Source organism: Nasonia vitripennis, chromosome 1 (genome assembly GCF_009193385.2).
Source record: "Nasonia vitripennis strain AsymCx chromosome 1, Nvit_psr_1.1, whole genome shotgun sequence".
Taxonomy (NCBI): domain Eukaryota; kingdom Metazoa; phylum Arthropoda; class Insecta; order Hymenoptera; family Pteromalidae; genus Nasonia; species Nasonia vitripennis.
Genome location: NC_045757.1, coordinates 34,225,697 through 34,246,319, shown reverse-complemented (window position 1 = coordinate 34,246,319; position 20,623 = coordinate 34,225,697). Strand labels below are relative to the sequence as shown.

The 20,623-nt window shown below is 46.4% G+C and overlaps 1 protein-coding gene across 7 annotated transcripts in view; it reads right to left on the bottom strand.

Moving 5' to 3' along the window:
* Nucleotides 1-617: 617 nt before the first annotated feature.
* LOC100122885 overlaps nucleotides 618-20,623 on the bottom strand; it is an 82,148-nt gene continuing 62,142 nt past the window's right edge. For 5 of the 7 annotated variants that reach the window (XM_031920774.2, XM_031920775.2, XM_031920770.2 and 2 more), the window contains 20 exons: nucleotides 19,473-19,931; nucleotides 18,744-19,008; nucleotides 18,302-18,644; nucleotides 17,904-18,039; nucleotides 17,649-17,829; nucleotides 17,358-17,568; nucleotides 16,892-17,003; nucleotides 9,063-9,165; nucleotides 8,799-8,971; nucleotides 6,740-7,029; nucleotides 6,188-6,405; nucleotides 5,617-6,013; nucleotides 5,309-5,543; nucleotides 5,048-5,219; nucleotides 4,727-4,966; nucleotides 4,504-4,659; nucleotides 3,647-3,801; nucleotides 3,457-3,557; nucleotides 2,866-3,384; nucleotides 618-2,795 (listed from right to left, as the gene is read on the bottom strand). In XM_031920774.2, coding sequence (XP_031776634.1) covers nucleotides 2,643-2,795; nucleotides 2,866-3,384; nucleotides 3,457-3,557; nucleotides 3,647-3,801; nucleotides 4,504-4,659; nucleotides 4,727-4,966; nucleotides 5,048-5,219; nucleotides 5,309-5,543; nucleotides 5,617-6,013; nucleotides 6,188-6,405; nucleotides 6,740-7,029; nucleotides 8,799-8,971; nucleotides 9,063-9,165; nucleotides 16,892-17,003; nucleotides 17,358-17,568; nucleotides 17,649-17,829; nucleotides 17,904-18,039; nucleotides 18,302-18,644; nucleotides 18,744-19,008; nucleotides 19,473-19,931 — 4,619 coding nt within the window. In that variant the 3' untranslated portion in view covers nucleotides 618-2,642. The remainder of the gene's footprint in view (nucleotides 2,796-2,865; nucleotides 3,385-3,456; nucleotides 3,558-3,646; nucleotides 3,802-4,503; nucleotides 4,660-4,726; nucleotides 4,967-5,047; nucleotides 5,220-5,308; nucleotides 5,544-5,616; nucleotides 6,014-6,187; nucleotides 6,406-6,739; nucleotides 7,030-8,798; nucleotides 8,972-9,062; nucleotides 9,166-16,891; nucleotides 17,004-17,357; nucleotides 17,569-17,648; nucleotides 17,830-17,903; nucleotides 18,040-18,301; nucleotides 18,645-18,743; nucleotides 19,009-19,472; nucleotides 19,932-20,623) is intronic. The other 2 variants (XM_031920772.2, XM_031920771.2) reach the window with 2 other exon arrangements.

Below are 20,623 nucleotides of genomic sequence, written 5' to 3'. Positions count from 1 at the left end.
CATAGTTAAAAAGCAGAGTATTTTACGATACAAACGCCTGGCCTATATAAACCTTTCGAGTTTCTATTGTTTATAGAAAATAAAAAAGAATCAAGAGAATCATATCTACGGTCGTCCAGCCGTCAGCCCGAACAGTAAGACACTTAACAGTTTTGGCGAACGCCCTTCGAGCAATCCGAGTGTTGATTTTTTTTGTCTTTAATTTTCATCGTTTTCATCTTTAATAATCATTATAGTTATTCTTAAATACCATTTTTCTTTGCTCTGCTTGTCGCGACTGAGTCACTCGCTGTGTGACGTCAGAAGGAATCAGTTTATCTCTTTTTTCATACATGCGCGCATATATATAGGTAGTATACAGCGGTCGGGGAAACGCGGGAGATTTTTAGAAACGCTTGAATTTCGCACTTTCGAAAAAGCAGCTACAGATTTTGCTCGATAAAAGCTACAGAGATTATGCGCGTTGCACACAAGCGAATTATAATTATCGAATATTCAAGCGTCTCTCTTTCTCGCACAGAATTTTGACGGTAATAAAACGGGTTATATGCTTGACTGTGTAAAAAATATCTTGTCTTCGCTCGGACTTCTAAAAAGATTCGATTTTTATGTTCGACTGTTTTTTTTTTTTTTTTTTTTTTTGTTATTTCTTTGTGTTCGTATAAGCAACTTTGCGAATAGAATATCTGCACACGTTTTGTGTATAACCATACATGTATGGAAGTCGCGCCAGCTTGTCATATTTTCATTGTATTTTATTGACGCGACAATAATCCACGTGTGTATGTATATTTATGGAATTTACGATCGAGCATACAGAATAGCAACATTGATTCCGAATCAATGATTCGTTTCATCAATATTCAAAGGGGTATGCAGTCGGCGATGTGCACATTCCATTCGCCGAGTTTCTCGATATGTTTATTTGTCACAATACATCACGCGCGAGTGGAGCAAAACGACCACTCGACTCACCGACGTCGATATAGTTCGATATATATATGTATATGTTGTAACGAGAGCATGAGCCAACGCCGCCCTATTTCGTCACTCTCTATCCTGCCTCGATTACCGGCGTGGCGAGGGACGTTGTTCCTCGTTACAATGTATAATTATATACGCGGCTACTTATATAGAGCGCCCAAACTCCCTTCTTTTTGTTTGCCTAAAATTTTTGGTGATGTCGATCCTTAATATATTTATACTCTCAATCGCAACTTTCAGGGATATAGCTTATACGTAGTTTTAATTTTTTTTTTCATCATATATTTATTTTGTTCCCGCGTGTATTATACCCGCGAGAAACTTGTTTTTTCAGCACTCAAACTTTTTTTTTTTAGAATCTCTGACTTAGAGTATTGAAGATACAAAATCTACGATAGAAAAACAGAACAGACTTCAAATATTTTTGTTCCTCACATTCAACATCAACTCGTTTCAATACTAATTTGTTTCTTTTTGCATATTGTAATAATATATATAGTTACCGACATTATCATTATTACACTAGTATTGTATTCGATATTTATAATCAACTTTGTGTGTGTATATATATATATATATATATATATATTAATGCTCGTTATATTCTTATCGCTATATGTATCGTGTACTTTGTTTTTCATTATTATTTTCAAAATGCGCTTCTCTCATCATTATCGTACGGATTGTCACATTCGGTCGATTTATCAAGTACTGGCGTACCATATATACTATATATGTATAAGACAATTTTTTATTGTGTGCGCTCCCGGCTTTATAGCCCCCGAAGAACCGATGAAAAATCACTTTTAAAAATCGAATCAAGTATTTTACTCATACACTTTGTTTATTTTTCCTTTTTAAAAAGCAACGAGACTCAATCGTCCTCATCGTGTGTATTATACTAAAAAATCGTATGTGTGTGTTTATTGTGTTCCACCCGAAAACGAGTATAAAAAATATGATATCGACGCCAGTACTCCGTTGGCAGACCAAATTTCAAATATGTATATTTATATATTCTTATATATTTTTTTCTCTGTTTTATTTTTTGCTATACGCTTATAAGAATCTTACAACTTACCGCGAGCTAAGCCAAGCGCCTAGTTAGTTTCGAGGAAGCGCTTGTCCTAGTCTGTAGCGCGCGTGGTGTGTCTGCACCCTTTATTTTTAATACTTCGCTTATGACTTTTTATTTATTTTTTTGCTCATCTTGTTCTTACGTACTTTAACCCTAAGACTATTAGAATTGTGCATCTCTCTGCGTCCAAATGCCATATTTTTTCCTTATTTAATTTTTTCAAAAAGTTATATGTATATACCGAAACATCTCCAGTGAAAATTCGCTCGATACTTTATATATATATTATATTTTTTCCTCTTTTTTCTTCTTCAATATATATGTATAATATTTATATGTATGTTTTATCAGACTTCTCGACGTCTTCGAAGTTAACTTATATCCACCACATTTTTAGTCGGCTCCGCTACATTTAACTCTAGCGAAAAAGCACTATATACGTGTGTGTATTATATTCGTGTTAAATCGCTTTGAGAAACGCTCGTGTTCTGTATGTATCACTTTGAAAACTTGTCAGTTATACGTTTCCTCCTTAAAAATTATCAGGTATCTCTCTCTTGTTCTCCCTTCGGTGCAGCATTTAGAAGCCACCGTCGAAGCTCTCCTGATTCTGAACCCGATTCTGATAGGCCTCGAGGTAGTGGTCGACGTTCCGGTAGATGCCCGAGTTCGCCTGGAACATCAGCGTCTCGAGAATCCTCTCGTGCCTTATCGACTTCGAGGGTAACACAATCTGGAGAAATGATGAGAATATACATAACATATTCTGAACTCGTTAATCCATACAATTAATAAGATCATACCTTGATCAGCTCCTGGGGGGTGATCCTGTAAAGCTTGAGGTCCCTGCTGAGTCTCTCCATGATGCACTTGAACTCGACGTTGGCGTCGACGTCGGACTTGGTCTTGATCCGATGCTTGGCCCAGCTGAGCATCGCCTCGAACTTTTTGATCTCGACGACCTCGAGGCCGCGATTCATGATCATCTGAACCATGGACTCGCTGAGCGTGAGGAAGTCCGGGTTCTGGAACAGCTGGAACGCCCGGGTCTCGACGAACGCGAGGATCATGTTGACGAGCTCGGAGGCCGAGGTGTAGCGCCAGTAGTAGTTCTCGAGGGCGCAGAGCATCACGCAGACAATCTCGATGCGCAAGAACTGCTTCGCGTGATGGAAGCAGGCCTGAAGCAACTCCGGCAGGTCGTAGTGCTCGGCCGCGCAGATCAGCCCCGGAATGTTGCTGCAGGTCAGGGGACAGCTGCCCGTGTGAAGGTAGTCCAGCAGGATGCGGAACGTCTCGGGATCGAACTCTATGATGTCGAACTGGAACGTGATTTAGAGTTAGTAGTTTTGCTTCTTTCTATTTTTAGATCGAATAGGTTGTGATAGGTTTACCTCAGTCTGAGCCAGCTTCGCTCGGTCGACCTTCTGAGCGTCGGCGCAGACGCTGAGTCGGGGAACGGCCAGTTGCGCCGCCTTGTCCTTGTCTTTCGCTTCTTTACCTGCAACGTGCACAGCCGCTTACGATTCAACCAAGAGACCATTTATCATTTGTAAAATTGATAACCGAATCCGAAAAACGTACTGCTGCAGTCTTGGGAACTGGTCCACCGCTTCCGGTCCTCGCTGGAGAGCGTGTTGCTGCCGTGCTTCCGGATACTCCTGCCCCAGCCCGCGGTGATCGTCCCCAGCCTCGAGAAGGCCCGCTTTACCATCGGCGACGACGGCACGCTTTTAGGCCTAAACATATCAGAACCAGTATCTCACAGAAACCGCAGGACAGCACTTTTGGGATTCGGAGTGTCACACAGAGACTGCTTGCTTTTCCTCTTACATGATGAAACGTTCAACACGAACAACGATATAATCTTTGATACACTTACAACGTCAAAAGCCGAGACTTTCAAAAAAACGATTATATAATGTGGAAGACTCGTGCTTGATTGCAAGTCGGTAATTTTGAAAAATGTGGATCGTATGATAGCGGAACCATCAAAGATTGAAGAATCGATAAAAAAAAAATACGATGCGCATGCCAGATTTCGTGTGGTTGATAAAAAATTTGAATAACAAACAACGAGTACATGTTCGCCGAGAGAAACATGCGTTGCACGTTATCTCGGCACTTAAAACACTTTATCGCAACAGACAATTAGATTGAAAACCGCGATGATGTACTGTAAAAATGTAGAGTATAAATATGTAAATTCGATCTTCAATAAATCATGCAGTGCTGTGAGGATAGGAGACATGGATGTGCCGTTAAACATCGATAATCACAATATTTATCATGTAATAAATATAAAAAAAGACATTCGACATCGATCGACATTTAAAAATCGCAGATCGTCAGTCTCACCGCTGTACCACTAGTCTTCGTATTTAGCTAAACATCTGCACTATACACAGTGAAACCAACGAATCCGGCGATTCTCCACTTACCTAGGACTTTCGACGTCCGGCACCTGCAGGAAATTCGAGCTCTTGGGCTTCTGCGGACTGAGCAGCGTCGGCGCTGGTCTGGCCAGCAATTCGGCGACTGGCACCTGCGGACTTCCAAAACCGGCTTGGATTCCGTAAAGCATTTCTTGGAAAACTCTGTAAGCACACATCGTATAAAGTTATTTCATCGTAAGTTTGTGGGTTAATCGATGCTCGTACGTACCGGCTTCTGACACCTAAAATGGCTCTGACGCCGATAAATCGAACTTTTTGTTTTTGTTGACCAGGCACCAAGAACGATACGTCGAATAGGTTCGCGTTAAGGGCTAAGTTTTCGGCATTGTTTAAAAATACTCTAGTAAAGTCCTTGGCTAGCTGATCGTAGTCTTCGAACTGGTCTCTCACGGAGTCCAGCAGTGGCGAGGATGGTCTCATGTGCCCTATGGGTCTCCAAGATCCACGCCTGCAAGGATGATTCAGCGTTTTGTAAAACGTGAAATTTACATTTTCTCTTTCTTTAATTTTTAAAATTCAAATAGTCAACCTGTAGGGTTTCGGTATCTGCCCGGTCTCCGCGTGGTTGGCCAAATTCGCAACGATGTCCTCGAGCATCTGACTCCTCGTCCTCTCCTGCATCCTGGCGAACTTTGGCGCGGAGTAACTCGCTCGCTCGCCGTTCACGATCTTCGTGAGGATCCACTCGCGAAACATTGGTCCTAAGAGTCGCACAGACGGAGAGAAAAAAAAAATTATACCATCGTCCTGGGATACGTAGACAAACGCAGTATAGAAGTCTTGTCCGAACCTTTTTCAAAGACACTTTGTTCCCAGAGGTAAGGTTTGTAGGCGCCAACTTCGTCCCTCGTAACCACGGAAACTTCGTATCTCGTGATTTTCCTCTTGATGCGCGGACTGACTCGTACGAGGATGAAGGTGTGTAAAAAGTGCGACTTTATGCAGGCTGGACTGAAACTCGTGTTGTCCGCCTCGAGAAATACGACGCAGACGATGTCGTTGCCGATGTGCCGCTTCCTCTGAAGCTATACGGGAGAAAAAGCGATATGTGTGATATAAGTCTCGTAAAAGTCGCTGCGATCGCAATACAATGCCAACCTTTTGAGGATCATGTTTCTCATAGGGCAGTAACGTCGAGACGTGAAACATGATTTCGATCCCCCGCCAGTTCGTGTAGAAGGAGTAGAGTCCGGTGAGGTCGTGGACGGTGTCGAGGCCGCCCTTGTACTTGTCGAAGCCCTTGAGCCGGACCTTCTCGCCGAGTATGTGGAGGAACTCCTCGAAGCTCGGCGACTCGTCGTTGTTGTCCAGGATCTCCTCCTCGGTGTACTGGCCTTCCTGCACGTAGATCACCCCCACCTTCAGTTCCGACTTGATGAACACCTGGTCGAGCTTTAAAAGCTCCTCCGGCGTGTCAGGCAACTGTCCCAGCATCAGCGGCGGATTGATGTTCACCTCCTGGCCCAGACTCTTCACCACCTCCTCCCGGTCGTACCTGAAGATTAGAGGAGCGGAAAAGACTGTGTAGCTTTTTACTGCAATAAACTTTTATTAAACTAAAGTATAACAACAGCTGGGCGAGAATCGAAGCGATGAAAACTTTGTCGATTTTAAACTCCGACCAGGGAGTTTTTTCTCTCGTAAGCTTATATACAGCACAGTAGCTCACCTGTCGGCAAAAACACAGCTGGTCGGTATGAGGCCGTGGACCGTATAGCTGATGGCTCGAACGAGTATGCGGAATTGGTCTCTGCCGTTCAGCCTCACCTGCTTCAGACTAAGTATCACCGGGCCGAGGTCTTCGTCGTTGGTGAAGTAGTTCCAGTGCTCGGTGCCGTAAAAGTACTTCTCGTACGTCTCCTGCTCGACGGACGTCAGCTCGAAGCCCTGGAAATCGATTTTCCCGTAAAATCGACCGACTCTGTCCGATCTATATGTATATATACCTACTTGAAAATTCAACGAGTAGCGCTCTTGAAACTTCAGTTTTCGGTAATTGAAAATTGTTGTTGCACTCCAAGTCTGAAGTGTTGTTAGCGCGAATTTCGAGGTGAAAACGATTGGACTCTTTTTTAATCAAAAACTTGGCGAGAAGCTTCACTGAGATTAACGAATTTTCATCAGCTTGTAACGAAGCTCTTCCCCCGCGCGTACTCGAATTTTCAACAAATTAAAACCGCTCGAAAAACTTAAAAAAAAAAAAAACAACAACAAGCCAAACCTGGTTCTTCTCCCACTGCTCCTCTATGGCGGTCTTCTTCCTGGGCACCTCGTCGCCGTCGACCTCGTTCTCCTCGAACAGGCAGTACTGCTCGGATCGATTATTAAGCCGATTTCCCATCGACGACTGCTGCTCGTTGTCCTGCTCGGGCTGCTGGTCGATGTCCGTGCCATCCCGATCGCTCTCGCTCTCGTCGTAGATCGTGTCGGTGGTGATCTGCTGACGCGAGCACTCGATCCAGTAGCCCGGCGTCGGCAGCAGGTTGTGCGGGTACTCATGGCAGAATTCGTCTGACATACAACACGCAGACACATTTTAATCATCGCGTTATTCAAGCGGCGATCGAGGCTTTTAATAAAACAACGTAGAGGGAGGGGGGGGGAGGGACAGCTCTAAAATAAGATTTACATCGGTTTGTTAACTCGCCGCCGCGCGCGTGAATCAATATAGCCACACCGCGAGCGAGCGGTATCATTATAATTATCCCTCAAGGCTGTCTACGGCCATTAGAGAGCCCCGCGATCGCGCTGTACATTGCGCGCCGGGTTGTATATCGGGAAAGTATAACGAGATTTTTTAAATTAAACTTCATCCCGCACGGCTTGGCCTTGGGAGGGAGAAAAAAGGAGTAGCTCTTCTGCAACATGTGCGGATTGCATAACGCTTGTATAGAGAGCTTCGAGGGAGGGGGGAAAAGTTGAAATGAACTTGTATTCGAAAAGTTATCATTTTCCCGGGAGTCTATAAGCTCGTATCAAAAAAGCTCTCCATAAGAGAAAGAAGCCAAGGTTTTGAGAGAATGTTTGCTCAAAGAGCTTAAAAATTATCCTTTGCCGTACATAGAGCAACGAGCGTTTATTCGACTCTGGAGAAAGAGAGAGTTTTATGAAACTTTTAATCCTCAGCTCCCTAGCTCTCGTGATTTGAGAAAGCTCTTAAAGTTAATCAAAGCCCTCGAGTACTTTTCAATGTTTGCTACGCTTTCGAGACGTATAACAGCATATTCTCGCACATAGCCGAAATCGGCGCATCGATATCGGCAGAAAAAACAAACGACCTCGTATACGTAAGGCTTAATCCAGTTATATAGAAGGCAAACACAGTGGAAAATTTGCAGAGCGCTGATCGCTGCCGTGACCGCAATCAAATCACTGTAAGGTAGAACACCAAGCTATTCTCCAGCAGGGCTTGGTATTCGAACTTAGAGTGACCCGCCTACGGTTTCTCCTCTTCCTCTTCTTTCCTTCGGCCGGACTCTTCGCTCCTCTTGACTCCTATACATAGCTAGTATACGTAGCACAAGGGCTTGAAATTTGTGAATGAAGAGAGAGAGAGAGAGAGAGAGAGAGAGAGAGAGAGAGAGAGAGAAGCCTCCGCGAGGAAAATCGATGACTGACGAACCACCTGTGGCTCTTTACTCTATAGCTCTAGCTTCTCTCTCTCTCTCTCTCTCTCTCTCTCTCTCTCTCTCTCTCTCTCTCTCTCTCTTCATCGCGTTTCTCTGTTTTCGAACGTCGATATACGTGGAAACATGACAAATGCCCGCGTAGAGCCTTTTCGCGTATAATTACGGCTGTTTAACCTACGGCCGCAAACGATCGCGTGAGTTCTTGCCTCGAAATAATGAACCCGTCGTGCGGTTCTCGAGAATATATATGCACGATGCGCTTTTCGAGAAAGAGAGAGCCGCAGCTATATTGAAACGCTCCTTGAGCTTTCAGGACTTGTATACGCTTCGCAGGAATTTCTTAACGAGTTTTCAGGCTACTGCTGTATACATGTATATAGAGATAGGAAGCTCGCATAACAATGTCGTCGTCGTGCCCTTATTACGAGCGCCTACAAAAAATGGGACAATAATTTCGGGTACAATGCGGATCGCCTCGCTTTCGAGTAATTATACATTTATAATCTCTCGTCGCGGGAGATATGAATTAATGCCTCGCTAACGACTTGTCGTCTCGGCGAGCGGATTACAACGTCGGAATTCAATCTCGCTGTGGTACAATAATAATAAAGGAAAAACGATGAAAAAAAAAAGAACAAATGAAACACCTACCTGAGCAAGCCTGCGGTGGAAGCGGGAATATGAGCGTCGTGGATGACTTTCTTCTGGCAACTGCGCAGCCTAAACTTTGTGGCTTGAAGCTGCGCAACTGCTGCATGAAGTCCGAACACTCCATCAGCGCCACGTCGGCAAAATGCAGGTCGCAAAGAATTTGATTTTTGAACCTGTGACCAGCCGCGTTACGGTTACATTTTGTAAAAATCTATACATATAGGCATAGCATTATACTCGCGAGTTTTATATACACACACACACCTGCGCGCCCGCTTCTGATTGGGTCCCGTGAGGTTGAGGCCGCAGCTGTTACATTTTAGGCACTCCTCGTGGTAGTGGTTGTTGTCGTAGAGCGGAGATGGCTCTGAAAGTATAAAGCATTAGAATCGCGTGTGTGATTTATTGCATCGACGTTTCCACCCTCTACGCGCGTGAATTAGTAAACACACACACAGGCGCAGTAGGTCGACGTCGAAAAAAAAAGTATAGGCACAGCCAACATATTTGACATAAATTTCGCTGCATCAATAATAAGAAATGTGCATGAAATTCAAATGTCTCGCGCGCATAAATCTTTCAGCGCCGCTCGTCTGTCCGTATATGAAATTTAATTCCCGTCTCTCGCGATCGATGTGTGTGTGTGTGTGTATAGACACACGTTCTCCGCGCGATTTTCGTTGATAATATAAAGAAATCTCGGCGTATATCGATTTCCGATGACGCAGCGCACAAAGCGGCGGGTTTTTGAAAAGCGCGCGCGAACAATGACATAATACGCGAGAGCCGCAAGCCAATACACTTTAAGCTCTGTGTGTGATGCGATCCCTCGATACACTGCATACAAATCGAGTAGATCAGCTTATTAGGTATAGATAATATGCCCGCAGTGGCTGCACTTTCTCCGATTGAAATTTATCAACGATTCGAGTGTGCATTATATAGACTAAGAAAAATCGAAAAGTTCGCGCAGAACACAGGTCCGACTCAAGGGTGTGGCCAGACACGTCGCATTATGCGCTCTATTTTGCTCTCATCTCTCTCCGGCATTCCGGCGCGTGCCGATAGGAATTTTGATATAAGTCGCCGCCGCCGCTTTTCGTGTTATATGCGTAGGGGCGGATATAGAGAACGAGAGAGAAACGTCGTCGGTATGATTATGACGAGCCGAACGTAATATATAGCTACGGCATACCGAGGGGCATTGATGAGAGTCGCTTGATCTTTATCCCCTCTCTCTCTCTCTCTCTCTCTCTCTCTCTCTCTCTCTCTCTCTCTCTTTTTGACGATGGATATATCCTAGCGAGCCTCGTTTCCGCCCCGAGAGTGTATATTGCTTTACGAGGAAATCATTTCGTATATATGAGTGTAACCTTGGCCGCGTCGTGTGTCATGTGTGCTTGCGATATGTTGGGTGTGAGAGGATCGATGCATTATTCGCGACAAAAGTCCGGCGATAAAATTCTGCTGATTAACGCCGCCCTCGCCCGCGCGCACCTGTTATGCCAATGTGTTTGGATGGAATTGTGTTGTAACAATTTGCTTTTTTATCTATCCATCTATATATCTTGCCCGCGCGATGAGAAGAGCGTAATTTCGAAGTATGTGGTGGAGCGAACGATGAGGGATAGCGATATATGTTGCCGCTCAATGAGGAATTCCCGGCGCTAGTTCCCTTATCGCGAAACTTTCAGGAAATAACGTATAGGTGAGGGAGAGGGCCGGAATCCATTATTTACGAATGCCGGGACACGGCCGTCAATTATTCAGGCTGTGAGTATGTGTGGGTGGGTGTGTGGATGCCATTAAAATAACGCAATATAAATTGTGTCATCGGGCGACGACGGTTTTATCGTTATATTCTCGCAGCGTCACCACCACCCCGCCGCCGGCGCTCCATGACGATTTTTACTATATTCATAGTAAAAATTGTTAGACTTATATTAAAATTTGTTACGTGTTTACTAGAAATTACTACATTATATAGTAAAAATTATTTTAAGAATTTCTCCGTCTGCCAGAATTTGAGATTACAAAGTTGATTTATGCAGTAATCAGAGATCAAAATCTATAATTTTTGTTTATCTGGTATTATTAAGTGATAAAATAGCATTCGCTGCTATTATTTATTAATTTTGGCCAATTTATTATTAATATTAACTCATGAGTAAATGTGATTAATATATCAGATTTGAAATTTAGTACATAACAGTACTGTTTCGGTAAGTGGTCAGCGCGCTCGACTTCCATGCCGGAGGTTCAGGTTCTATCAATAATAATAATAATAATATTCAAATAAGCGCATAAAATTGGCCAGCAAAAAAAATTAAATTTTTAAAAATTTCATTTCAGTATAGAAATTACTATCTGAGATAGTAAAATTGAATACAAAGCAACTATAACCACCCGTTACTATATAATATAGTAATTTTTCCTGCATATGTAGTAAATTTTAATATCTAGTCTTCTCAGCGCGTATGCGAGTAATTGTCATAATTGATATTGATAACGCGTATACAAGAGGAAAAAACTTTCCTCGTTCATATTTAACACTCTCTCTCTCTCTCTCGTGACCGGATTATCTAATCCATACAACTCACGGGACATATAATAAATGTCTCTCGCGCCATGTATTGTATATACGTATATCGCGCTGATGATTAAATTCGTTCGGCGCTGCACACAAGCCTCGCAAAAACTTCATTAACATGCGCAGAGCGCCAAGTTCTAAATGGATTGCGCTAGTTACTCGCTCGGCGCAGAATATTTCAGGTGCGAATTCAGAACTCTCGAGCAAGAGAGATACAATCCGGCTAAGAGCATTTACGATTTGGAGAATTACTTTAACCGCATTAGAGGCGCTGTACGCGTTTCGCCCGCCGGAAATACGTCTAATTAGCGCTATCCATTGCGGATAAAAGAGTAGAGACTAGAGCGATCAAGTTTCGCGCTGCACACACCTGTTCCGCGAAGAGAGAAAAAAAGAAGGAATGTTGGATTCGAGCACGAGAGGCGATTTCCTTAATCTACTCTATACCCCAGCCGTGATATAAGAGCGTTTTATCATATTTAGCCGGTCTAATCTTTCAAACGACGTCGACGACGTTTTTAGCTCGTCTGTCTTTTTTACCCGCCCTGCTGCTGTACATAAAAACGTTCCGCTCTCGCACATTCCGGAAGAGAAATGAAAGAGACCGAGTCACTCGCTTACAGCAAACACACACACACACACACACACACACTTCGAACCTACGCTGGACGGTTTTGTTTATCCAACGTGTAATATCTGCGCGACTTTTCGACCGCAATATACAAAAGCTCGTTGGTACATTTCGCTCTTAATTAATAACTTGCGCGCGGCCAATTCATGCATAAATTATGCTGGCGAAAAGCGCTATCAAACTTTTATCCCCGACTTCATCATAGCCTCGTGTGTACGTATGTACCACGAGAAAAAAGTCACAGCAGCCTCAAAATCCATATTCGCGCGTGCGAGCATTACACGCGCTCGAGTTCAAGGCGCGAATCAATTTCTCGCGACTCTTTCTCCTACACACGATATATATACGTGCGTTATGCGCGATACGCAGTTCGAGAGCTTTTCCTCCTTATTCAGAAAACTCGACGACGCGGCGGTATAATCTTCGTCGTATAGCCAAGATTCTATACACTGGAAAGTTCCGAGAACTACAGTTTTACGTCGCTCGATGATAAGGATTTCTTTTCCCGCAGCTCGAAAAATTACAGAAAGAGCCGCGGCGGTAGTGAAAAGATCCGAGATTGGTCGGACGGTTCGGGTTATTCGCCGAATAAATAACCGATAAAACACGCGAGAGACTGCGAGCAGCTTCTCTGCCGCTGGAAGCAAAGTTTTTCAGTATCAGCCCCTCAGCCCCTAAATACACACACACACACACACACAGAAAGTCAGACGCGGCCTTCTGTGTTTTTGTTTCGAGCAGCTTTCTTCGCTTTTCATCCCCCCTTACGCCAGGGAGAACAATGAAGCGCAGCAGCACACAGGAGGGCTATACACTGTGTATATAGAGAGCGGGGAGCAGCATCAGCCTTGAAATCGCAGATAACGAGATTTTTCATTCCGGGTCGGTCAAAAAATTCGCCAATTAAAAGCCCATTAGCCGCGCGGGGGGTATTAAGCAGGGATTGGAAAGTGATTCGATTACCCCTCGTCGATTGAATTTCCCATTCGGAGTGGCTACGCCTCGCGCATCTGCAAGTGTTTCTCCCTCTCTCTCTCTCTCTCTCTCTCTCTCTCTCTCTCTCTCTCTCTCTCTCTCTCTCTCTATCCTCCTCGTCTATCTTCGTTCCGCGGGTCGACTCGGTGTTGTTGTTGCTGTGTGTGTGTGTGTGTGGTATAGTAGGCCATGGAAAACGCTATTTCTCACACGTCGCGGGAGAGCCTGATGAGACGACGTCCGACGGAGGAAAAAGGCCTTTCACACGTCCGCCGGTCTAACTATCGGATCAGTCAAGGTTTCGCGGCTCGTCTCTTACATACGATCTGGCCTGAGTGACTTTGGCTCTTTGGGCTTTGCCGCAACTTTCAGAGCCCGCGCGGTGATTTATGTGTTCACGCCGATGCTTTTGTTGTATACGTATATTCCAGTGTGTAAGGGATATCTTAGATTCGGGAGGATTTTAATCGACTTTCTCGCGTTGCTGCGGTCCGCGATTATAAAGGCGTAGAAAAAGTGCAACGTCGCTGTCACTCCGAAAGATTGATTAGCCTCGAACTGGAAAGTTTCATTAACTCGATCGCTGGCGGCGGCGGGAAATTTGTTTTTCTCGCCAGTCGCGCTCGACGTCCTCGAGGAAAAATTGACGAATCATTCGGGCGGCTCTAAATAAAGCTCTTCTCCTCGGTATTATCTCTCCGCGGGTATCCGGAATTAAGTCGGCTTTTATGAAAATTGAATAAAAGCCCGTTTTCAACGATGTTGTATACAGCACTTGACGAGAGATTTTCCGAAAATTATTATACGCAAAACGGAGTACATAATCGCGCGTGAAAAAATCCATCCCGATACGGTACACAGAAAGACTGTCCAATTGTGATCGCGACAAAAAGGGGTTACACAACGAGGCGGCCCTTTATACTGCATCGGACAATCAATAAAATCAAACATCGCCGCACCTACGTGTATACTAGAGCGTAATAACAAAACACACAACGTCGTCGTGTTTCTCGATAATACACTATATCCGTATACGTATACATCTATCCGCATATACAAAATTCAATCCCGTGCTCGCATCGGAGCCTCGCGATCCATTCAGTCCGTACACGAAATTCAATTTCGATTCTCGACGAGCGACGCGTGTATATATACATAAGTGTCCCTCGCCTCACACTCTATATCCGATGCTGACCACTGCAGATCGCGTATATATTCATTGCGCCGCTAATTCGATGAAATCTCGCGTCCGACTAAATATACAGTGCGTGTACTGCTATAGTTTCGGAGAAGAAAAAAATGAGCCGACACGGCGTGCGTATAATGAAGATATAAAAGACGGCGCGAGAAATGTGCTTGCGCTCGCGTGTTTACGAGAGGGGCGGAGGGTGTAGTCGCACGAAAAAGAGAGCTCGGGCTTTATGTAACGACAGAGACGTTGTGTGCACGGCGATGATAAACGAGGCTCGATAACGACGCTGGATTATCAATTTAAAAGCAAAGGATGCTGCTGCTGTACACACACACACACACACACGCGTGGATTTATCTGCTGGCACACACAGCCCGCCGCGATAATTTCAGGGAAGATTAATCGTTGCCCTCGCACGGGCACGAGTCGTACGTCAGCTGTATATAACGCGCGGTGTGTAGGGAAAAGTTGGACTTATTGGCTCTGGCATGTGGAAGAAGAAGAAATTACCGGCATTCGGCGGAGACTTTCTTCTTCCCCTATACCACATACGTACAAGTCTTTTTCTCGGAGTGAGAGAGAAAGTTTGCCAGTTTTAGTTTGCTGGTGTTTCGTGTTTTATTGGACGGCAGATTAATGACTGTGGCGGCAGAGAGAAAAGGGAGAAAGTTAATAGGCGTTACTACACGTCGCATTATATTATCATCGTTCGGCCGGAGAGTGTAAAGCTCGGAGGAATCTCGTTAAGTAAAGTGAATTTTCAGCCCGTCCACCGCGAGAAATGAGATATTTCGCCGTCTTTTGTGACTGAGTTTTTCAATGGTCGCTTCGTTGAATTCGTAATACGCCCTTGTGCGAAGGATTAACTTTTCGATGAAATATCAATTCGTTAGGAAACTTTGCTAGTCTTTAGTACTTTCCAGCAGTTTCCTTATCAAACTTGGTAATAGCATAAGGTATACGTGAGATATTTAAAACAAAAAGGCGAAAGAAAAATTTTTCATTCCAACAGCACGTTAGGGCCGGACCTCCCGCATAGCGTGCGGCGCTAGTGGGTTCATGCAAACGAGCGCGATATCGCGTCCGGAGCGAGCAAACACGCCTACATCAGCGGGAAAAAAAAAGAAGAAGAGCCAGCATAGCGCGGAGCTCGATTACCGATTCATCCTCGCCCGCGAATTCACGAGCGCCTTTTCCAGAGAGAGAGAGAGAGACTCGCGTCTAATGAATGAAACATCGAGTCAGTAGCAGCAGCTATATATACACCCGTGTGCGAATCGCGATAAGAGCTTGCGCGAGCTATATACACGTGTATGTGCAGAAGGAGAAGAAACTGCGAGCCGACACGCGATAGACTGGAGATTGGCGCCGGCATCAGAGCGGAATCGTCCTCTCTCTCTCTCTCTCTCTCTCTCTCTCTCTCTCTCGCACTACTTCCACAAGTGGTTGTGTCCTCGGATGGGTGGGACTGTATACTCGCGCGCGCAAGCTCACGGTAGTCCGACACGCGAATCTCTCGCTTTCACCCTATACTCGTATAGATACGCGCTTGGACGACTATACGACGAGGGAGAGAGAGAGAGGGTGTATTATAGCCCTGTCCTGGCAAGCTTCGCACCTTCTCTCTCTCTCTCTCTCTCTCTCTCTCTCTCTCTCTCTCTCTCTCTCTCTCTCTCTCTCTCTCTCACTCACTTCCGCGCTCCTTCTATGTGTTATCCCCACGCGATCGATCGCAGCAGCAGCAGCAGCTACGGCGGGCACACTACTCGCTCATTTTTTCAGCTCTTCCTGTCTCCCCCACACGCGCACACACACACACACACACACACACACAGCTGTGTGTATATCCCAGTATAGCTACACATCGACACAGCAGTGGTGGATCTCGAGATACAGTCAGACTTGGGCTGTCACATGGCTGCCGAGTGTACACACACACACACACACACGCTGGACTTCCGGAATCGGTTAACGAGCGCGAGAACTCGCGGCTAAGTGGATCAATCTAACCTTCTTATCGCGCGCGCAACTTTGTTGATTAGGCGCTTACGTGTACGTGTACGCGAATATACACACACACGCGAGACGATCTTAACAGAGGCCGCCTGGATTACCGTTTTCAATGCTGACGTCCGCCTAAATCAGCCGCCGAAGGGATGTCAGGACACGTATTCGACGAGTGTCTTCCGGTTCCCCAGGGCGCTCGTCCAGCTCCTCCAGCTTCTTCCTCAGCTGCATCGTCGTCCCAGTACTAGCTTTCAGTGATCGCTCTCGGATCTGGTCAGCCGGACGGGAACTCACTCGCCTCCCTCCCTCTCTCTCTCTCTCTCTCTCTCTCTCTCTCTCTCTCTCTCTCTCTCTCTCTCTGATAAACACGACACACACACACACACACAACGCGACGAAAGTTTCGCGGGAGAGAGAGGACACACTCGGGATCGCGAGCGAGCGACAGCCGTCTGCTGCTGCTTCTGCTGCTGCTATACGGTGTTATCAACGAAGCGAGCCCAGCGCTGCCTCGCGGTTCTCTTCGGAGACGCTTCGGCGCAGGCGTGCGTGGGCTGATGTGTTTACACGGCGGGCGCGGGGATTCAAAGTCGCTCCTTTTGTTATTCCGAGCGCGCGAGCTTTTTTTTATCTTCGAATAACATATACCTATACTATGAAATCGGCTTATGCGGCTTTGGATTTTCGTAATCACTCACCCGTCTGCGTGCTCGTGTCGAAGAAGGTGCTGGACGTCTCGACCGTCATCGAGGCGAACGTCCCGTCGGTTATCTGAGCCGAGCTGTCCCTTCGTCCTCTGTATCTCTGTACCTGGAATTCGAGGCCGGTTTGAGTGAGGATCGAAGAGGGGGATGAGTCTCGAAAAACCAAATCATAATATCGAATGCACGAACATCTGGCGATCATCGCCCTGACATTTAAAGCTTCGAACAGCACAGTTTTTTTACACTTTGCGTATTTACATCGGACACGATATGCGGTGAGAGGCTGCGAGGATCGTTATAGAGATAGGTGTATCATTTGCTCCCCTCGGCAGCCTCTCGAGAAGCGAGAAACGATTAAGACAACCGTTAAGCGAGAAGATATGTATTTTACAAAAGAAACATAAGTATAATATATAATAAAGCCATGGTTCCTGAACGTGACAGCAATTGGGACATATACCCTAAGTACCTGGTCGTCGCTTTGTGAACTCTGTCTTCGAAAGTTCCGGCAACGTATCATCTCTTCGGTGGTGCTTTGCCGCCTGAAGCCGCGCGCGATTAGAATCTCTTCCGTCGTTGATTGTCTTCGTATCACAGGTGCGTGTTGCGTACCAGGCGGACGACCGCATGGACTAGGGTCTCTCGACGAGCACGACGAGCTGTCAGGAGATCTGAAACGGGCGAGTCGTGCGTGAAGCAAAAAAAAAAACAAATAATTATAGGAGATCGTATCAGGGAAAAAAAAGCATACCTCGGCGGTCGTCCGGCTATTGATGTCGATTGTCTCCTCAGCCTCCCCTTACGCGACCTTATAGGGCTTATGTCTCTCTTATCAACGGCGTTTCTGTCGGGGCTCAGATGACTCCGAGAATCGCGACGCCGTGGATAAGACGCCGAGTCGGGACTGAGCGAGTCCCTCCGAGCTTTGCGACCTGTTGGAGAGGAGTAAAAATTTTAGTATACTTAGATGCACGCGGTTATAAATTCGCGCGTTAATATAACTCACCTCCGTCATCGGGATCCGGCGATAAGGTAGGCTGGCTACCTCGTCGGCCGGGTGGTGGCAACGACTCGTCTATTGCTGTAGCTTGCCTCGTTAATCTTAATTTATTCGGCGATGTCTCCTTCGTCTTATAGTAACACTGCAAAGTGCAGATGTTAAATTAAATATTGAATCGTTCTCGACGTAGGGGGTTACATACCCCCTTACGTCATTATTCTATATCATCGATCAATCCCGCGGTATGGATGGGTGATTTTCGTTACGAAAATAGACTCGAGCACTTCAGCGTCACAATATTACGAAAGCGGAGCGCTCGTCTATAAGATAATTCCACGCGCATCAAGCAGATATCTGCATTACCGACTAGAAAGTAGATCGCGTCAACGCTCGGTCAGACCAACCTGAGTGGTGGAGTCCCTGCGCGTGGAGAGAAGTGGATGCGAGGGTGTCCCACTGATGTTGGGTGAACCGACGGGACTGGAGCTTCCGGAGGGTGAGGTTCCCGGCAGAGGCAGACTGTTCACGGCGACGGGCGATACCGAGGGCGGCGTCACCGAGGACATGACGATCGTCGGCGGCTGGATGTTCGGCTCGAGCGTCAGGTGCTTCATGTCACCCGTGGAGGTGGCCATCGTCGTCGAGGTCGTCACCATCGTTGGCGCCGTCGTCGTCGTCGTCGTCGTCGTGTTCGACTCGAAGCTCCGCGATCTTCCGTTATGATTCTTGTTCGCCTCCAGGTGCTCCCTGAACAAACATTTTCGATAAAAAACAAAACGAATTTGAAAATCCGCCGATAACCAGCACTACCTTCTCAGTCGATAACCCGGATCTCGATTTACCCACCTAACGGCATTGCTGGCAGCGCTGTCGGTACTAGAAGCGCTCGGCCGCTGGTCGTTCCTGTAGTACTTGGAGGCGGCGCTGCCGGTGTTGCTCTGCTGTTGCTGGTGGTTGCCGAGATCGACCGACTGCTGCGACTGGCGGCGCTGGTGGTGTCGGCAACGATGGATCCGCTCGCCCGGGCTCGACGATGGCCCGTAAACCGAATCCCTTCTCGACCTCGCGCTCTCGCCCGAACCCCGTCGCGAGTTCCTCGACTCGCCCGAACCTGTGGTGGATAATCACGTACGTTTTTAGTCCCTGTGCGCTTACGACTTTGGCGTGTCTTTGAGATTTCCGAGCGATTGATAAGAACAAGAATCAATAGTAAAAAATTGACGAGCCCTCCGTCTCTGCTCGTACATACAAAGCGAGAGAAATTACAAGAGCTGCTCTCGATGCAGCAGGTGTTACAGCTCGCGCTTGATGGGATTGATTTTTTTTCTTCCTCTCCGCGGAAGCCAGCGCTAATCCGGACGTTATATCAATAGCCCCGTCTGAAGATCGCGCGCGAGGAGTCATTTTTCTCCCTTCTCGAACCAATTCTTTACTCTCCCGGCTTTGGAATCGCGCGACTTTTACTTTTTACTTCGCCGAACTGTTAAAACAGTTATATAGGCGAGGAAAAATACCGGGATTCGCGTGAGCGCGGATTGATTTTTCAAGAGATTTCTATCATCTTAATAAACCAACCTCTTCGTGGCGTCGGCGAGATAACGGTCGGCGGCGGCTGTGGCTGCGACACCGAGTCCTTCTTGCCCCACAACCTGGCCAGGTCGTTCTTGAAGTCGCTGATGGCCGAGTCCCGGCGCGACTTGGTCGACACCTGACTCCTGATGCCGCTGTCGACCGAGCTCTCCCGTCTCTTTCTCAGCGAGGCCAGATGACTCGAGTCGGTCGTCGTCTGCCTCGACCAGGCGAGTGATCGCGCCGCGATGTCGGCCAGAGTCTCGCGTCGACTCAGCTTGTTCGAGCGCGTACTGCCTCCGGTCTTGTTCGAGGTGCTGCTGCCTCCGCCGCCCCATTCTCGTAAGAGGTCCGTTAGCTGGGCTAACGACGAGCGCCGACGTCCGGCTCCGCGATTTATCGGCGACGGCTCTTGTAGCTCGTTCGGCGGCGAGATCTGAGCGGCTGAGTCCCTCCGACCTGTACCTGCCGGGGGAGAAAGTTGTTCATTAGCCTCGTTATGTTTGCAATTATAGTTTATGCTGTATAGTTAGTTTACTTTATTCGCAATTACGTTAGTTAAAATGTTTAATTAATATCTAGCCGGGAGGAGCTCGAAAATACTAATCATCTCGAGAGAACGATGAATAAATAACAGGCAAAAAGTAAACTTGCATACACACACTTCCCGCCGTAAATTACGAATTCACGTAATATCCTTATAAAAAACGACCTTCGCGCTAATAAATAATTACGCTAGCGGCGGTAAATTACACTAATGAAAAATGCAGCCGCGCGAGCGAGCCGTAATGGAAGGGAAAAACCCACTCAACTCGCCGCCGCTATTGCCATAGCCATATACTCTCTCCATTATCAATCTTTATACCTCATGCATACACGGGCATCCCCTTTTCATTAATATATATCACCAGCCGCTCTTTCCACCGCGGCGTCATATCTCTCTCTCTCTCTCTCTCTCTCTCTCTCTCTCTCTCTCTCTCTCTCTCTCTCTCTCGGGGAGAAAAGACAATAGCTCCCGTAAATACACGGGGCGCAAGACACAACGGCAAAGTTCTCGCCGACTTATAATGGCTGGGCATCGGCGAAAATAACGAACGACTCTCTTGAGTTTAAACGTGCCAGTTGCGCACATAGTTGGCCGACAAAGTTCGCAAGCG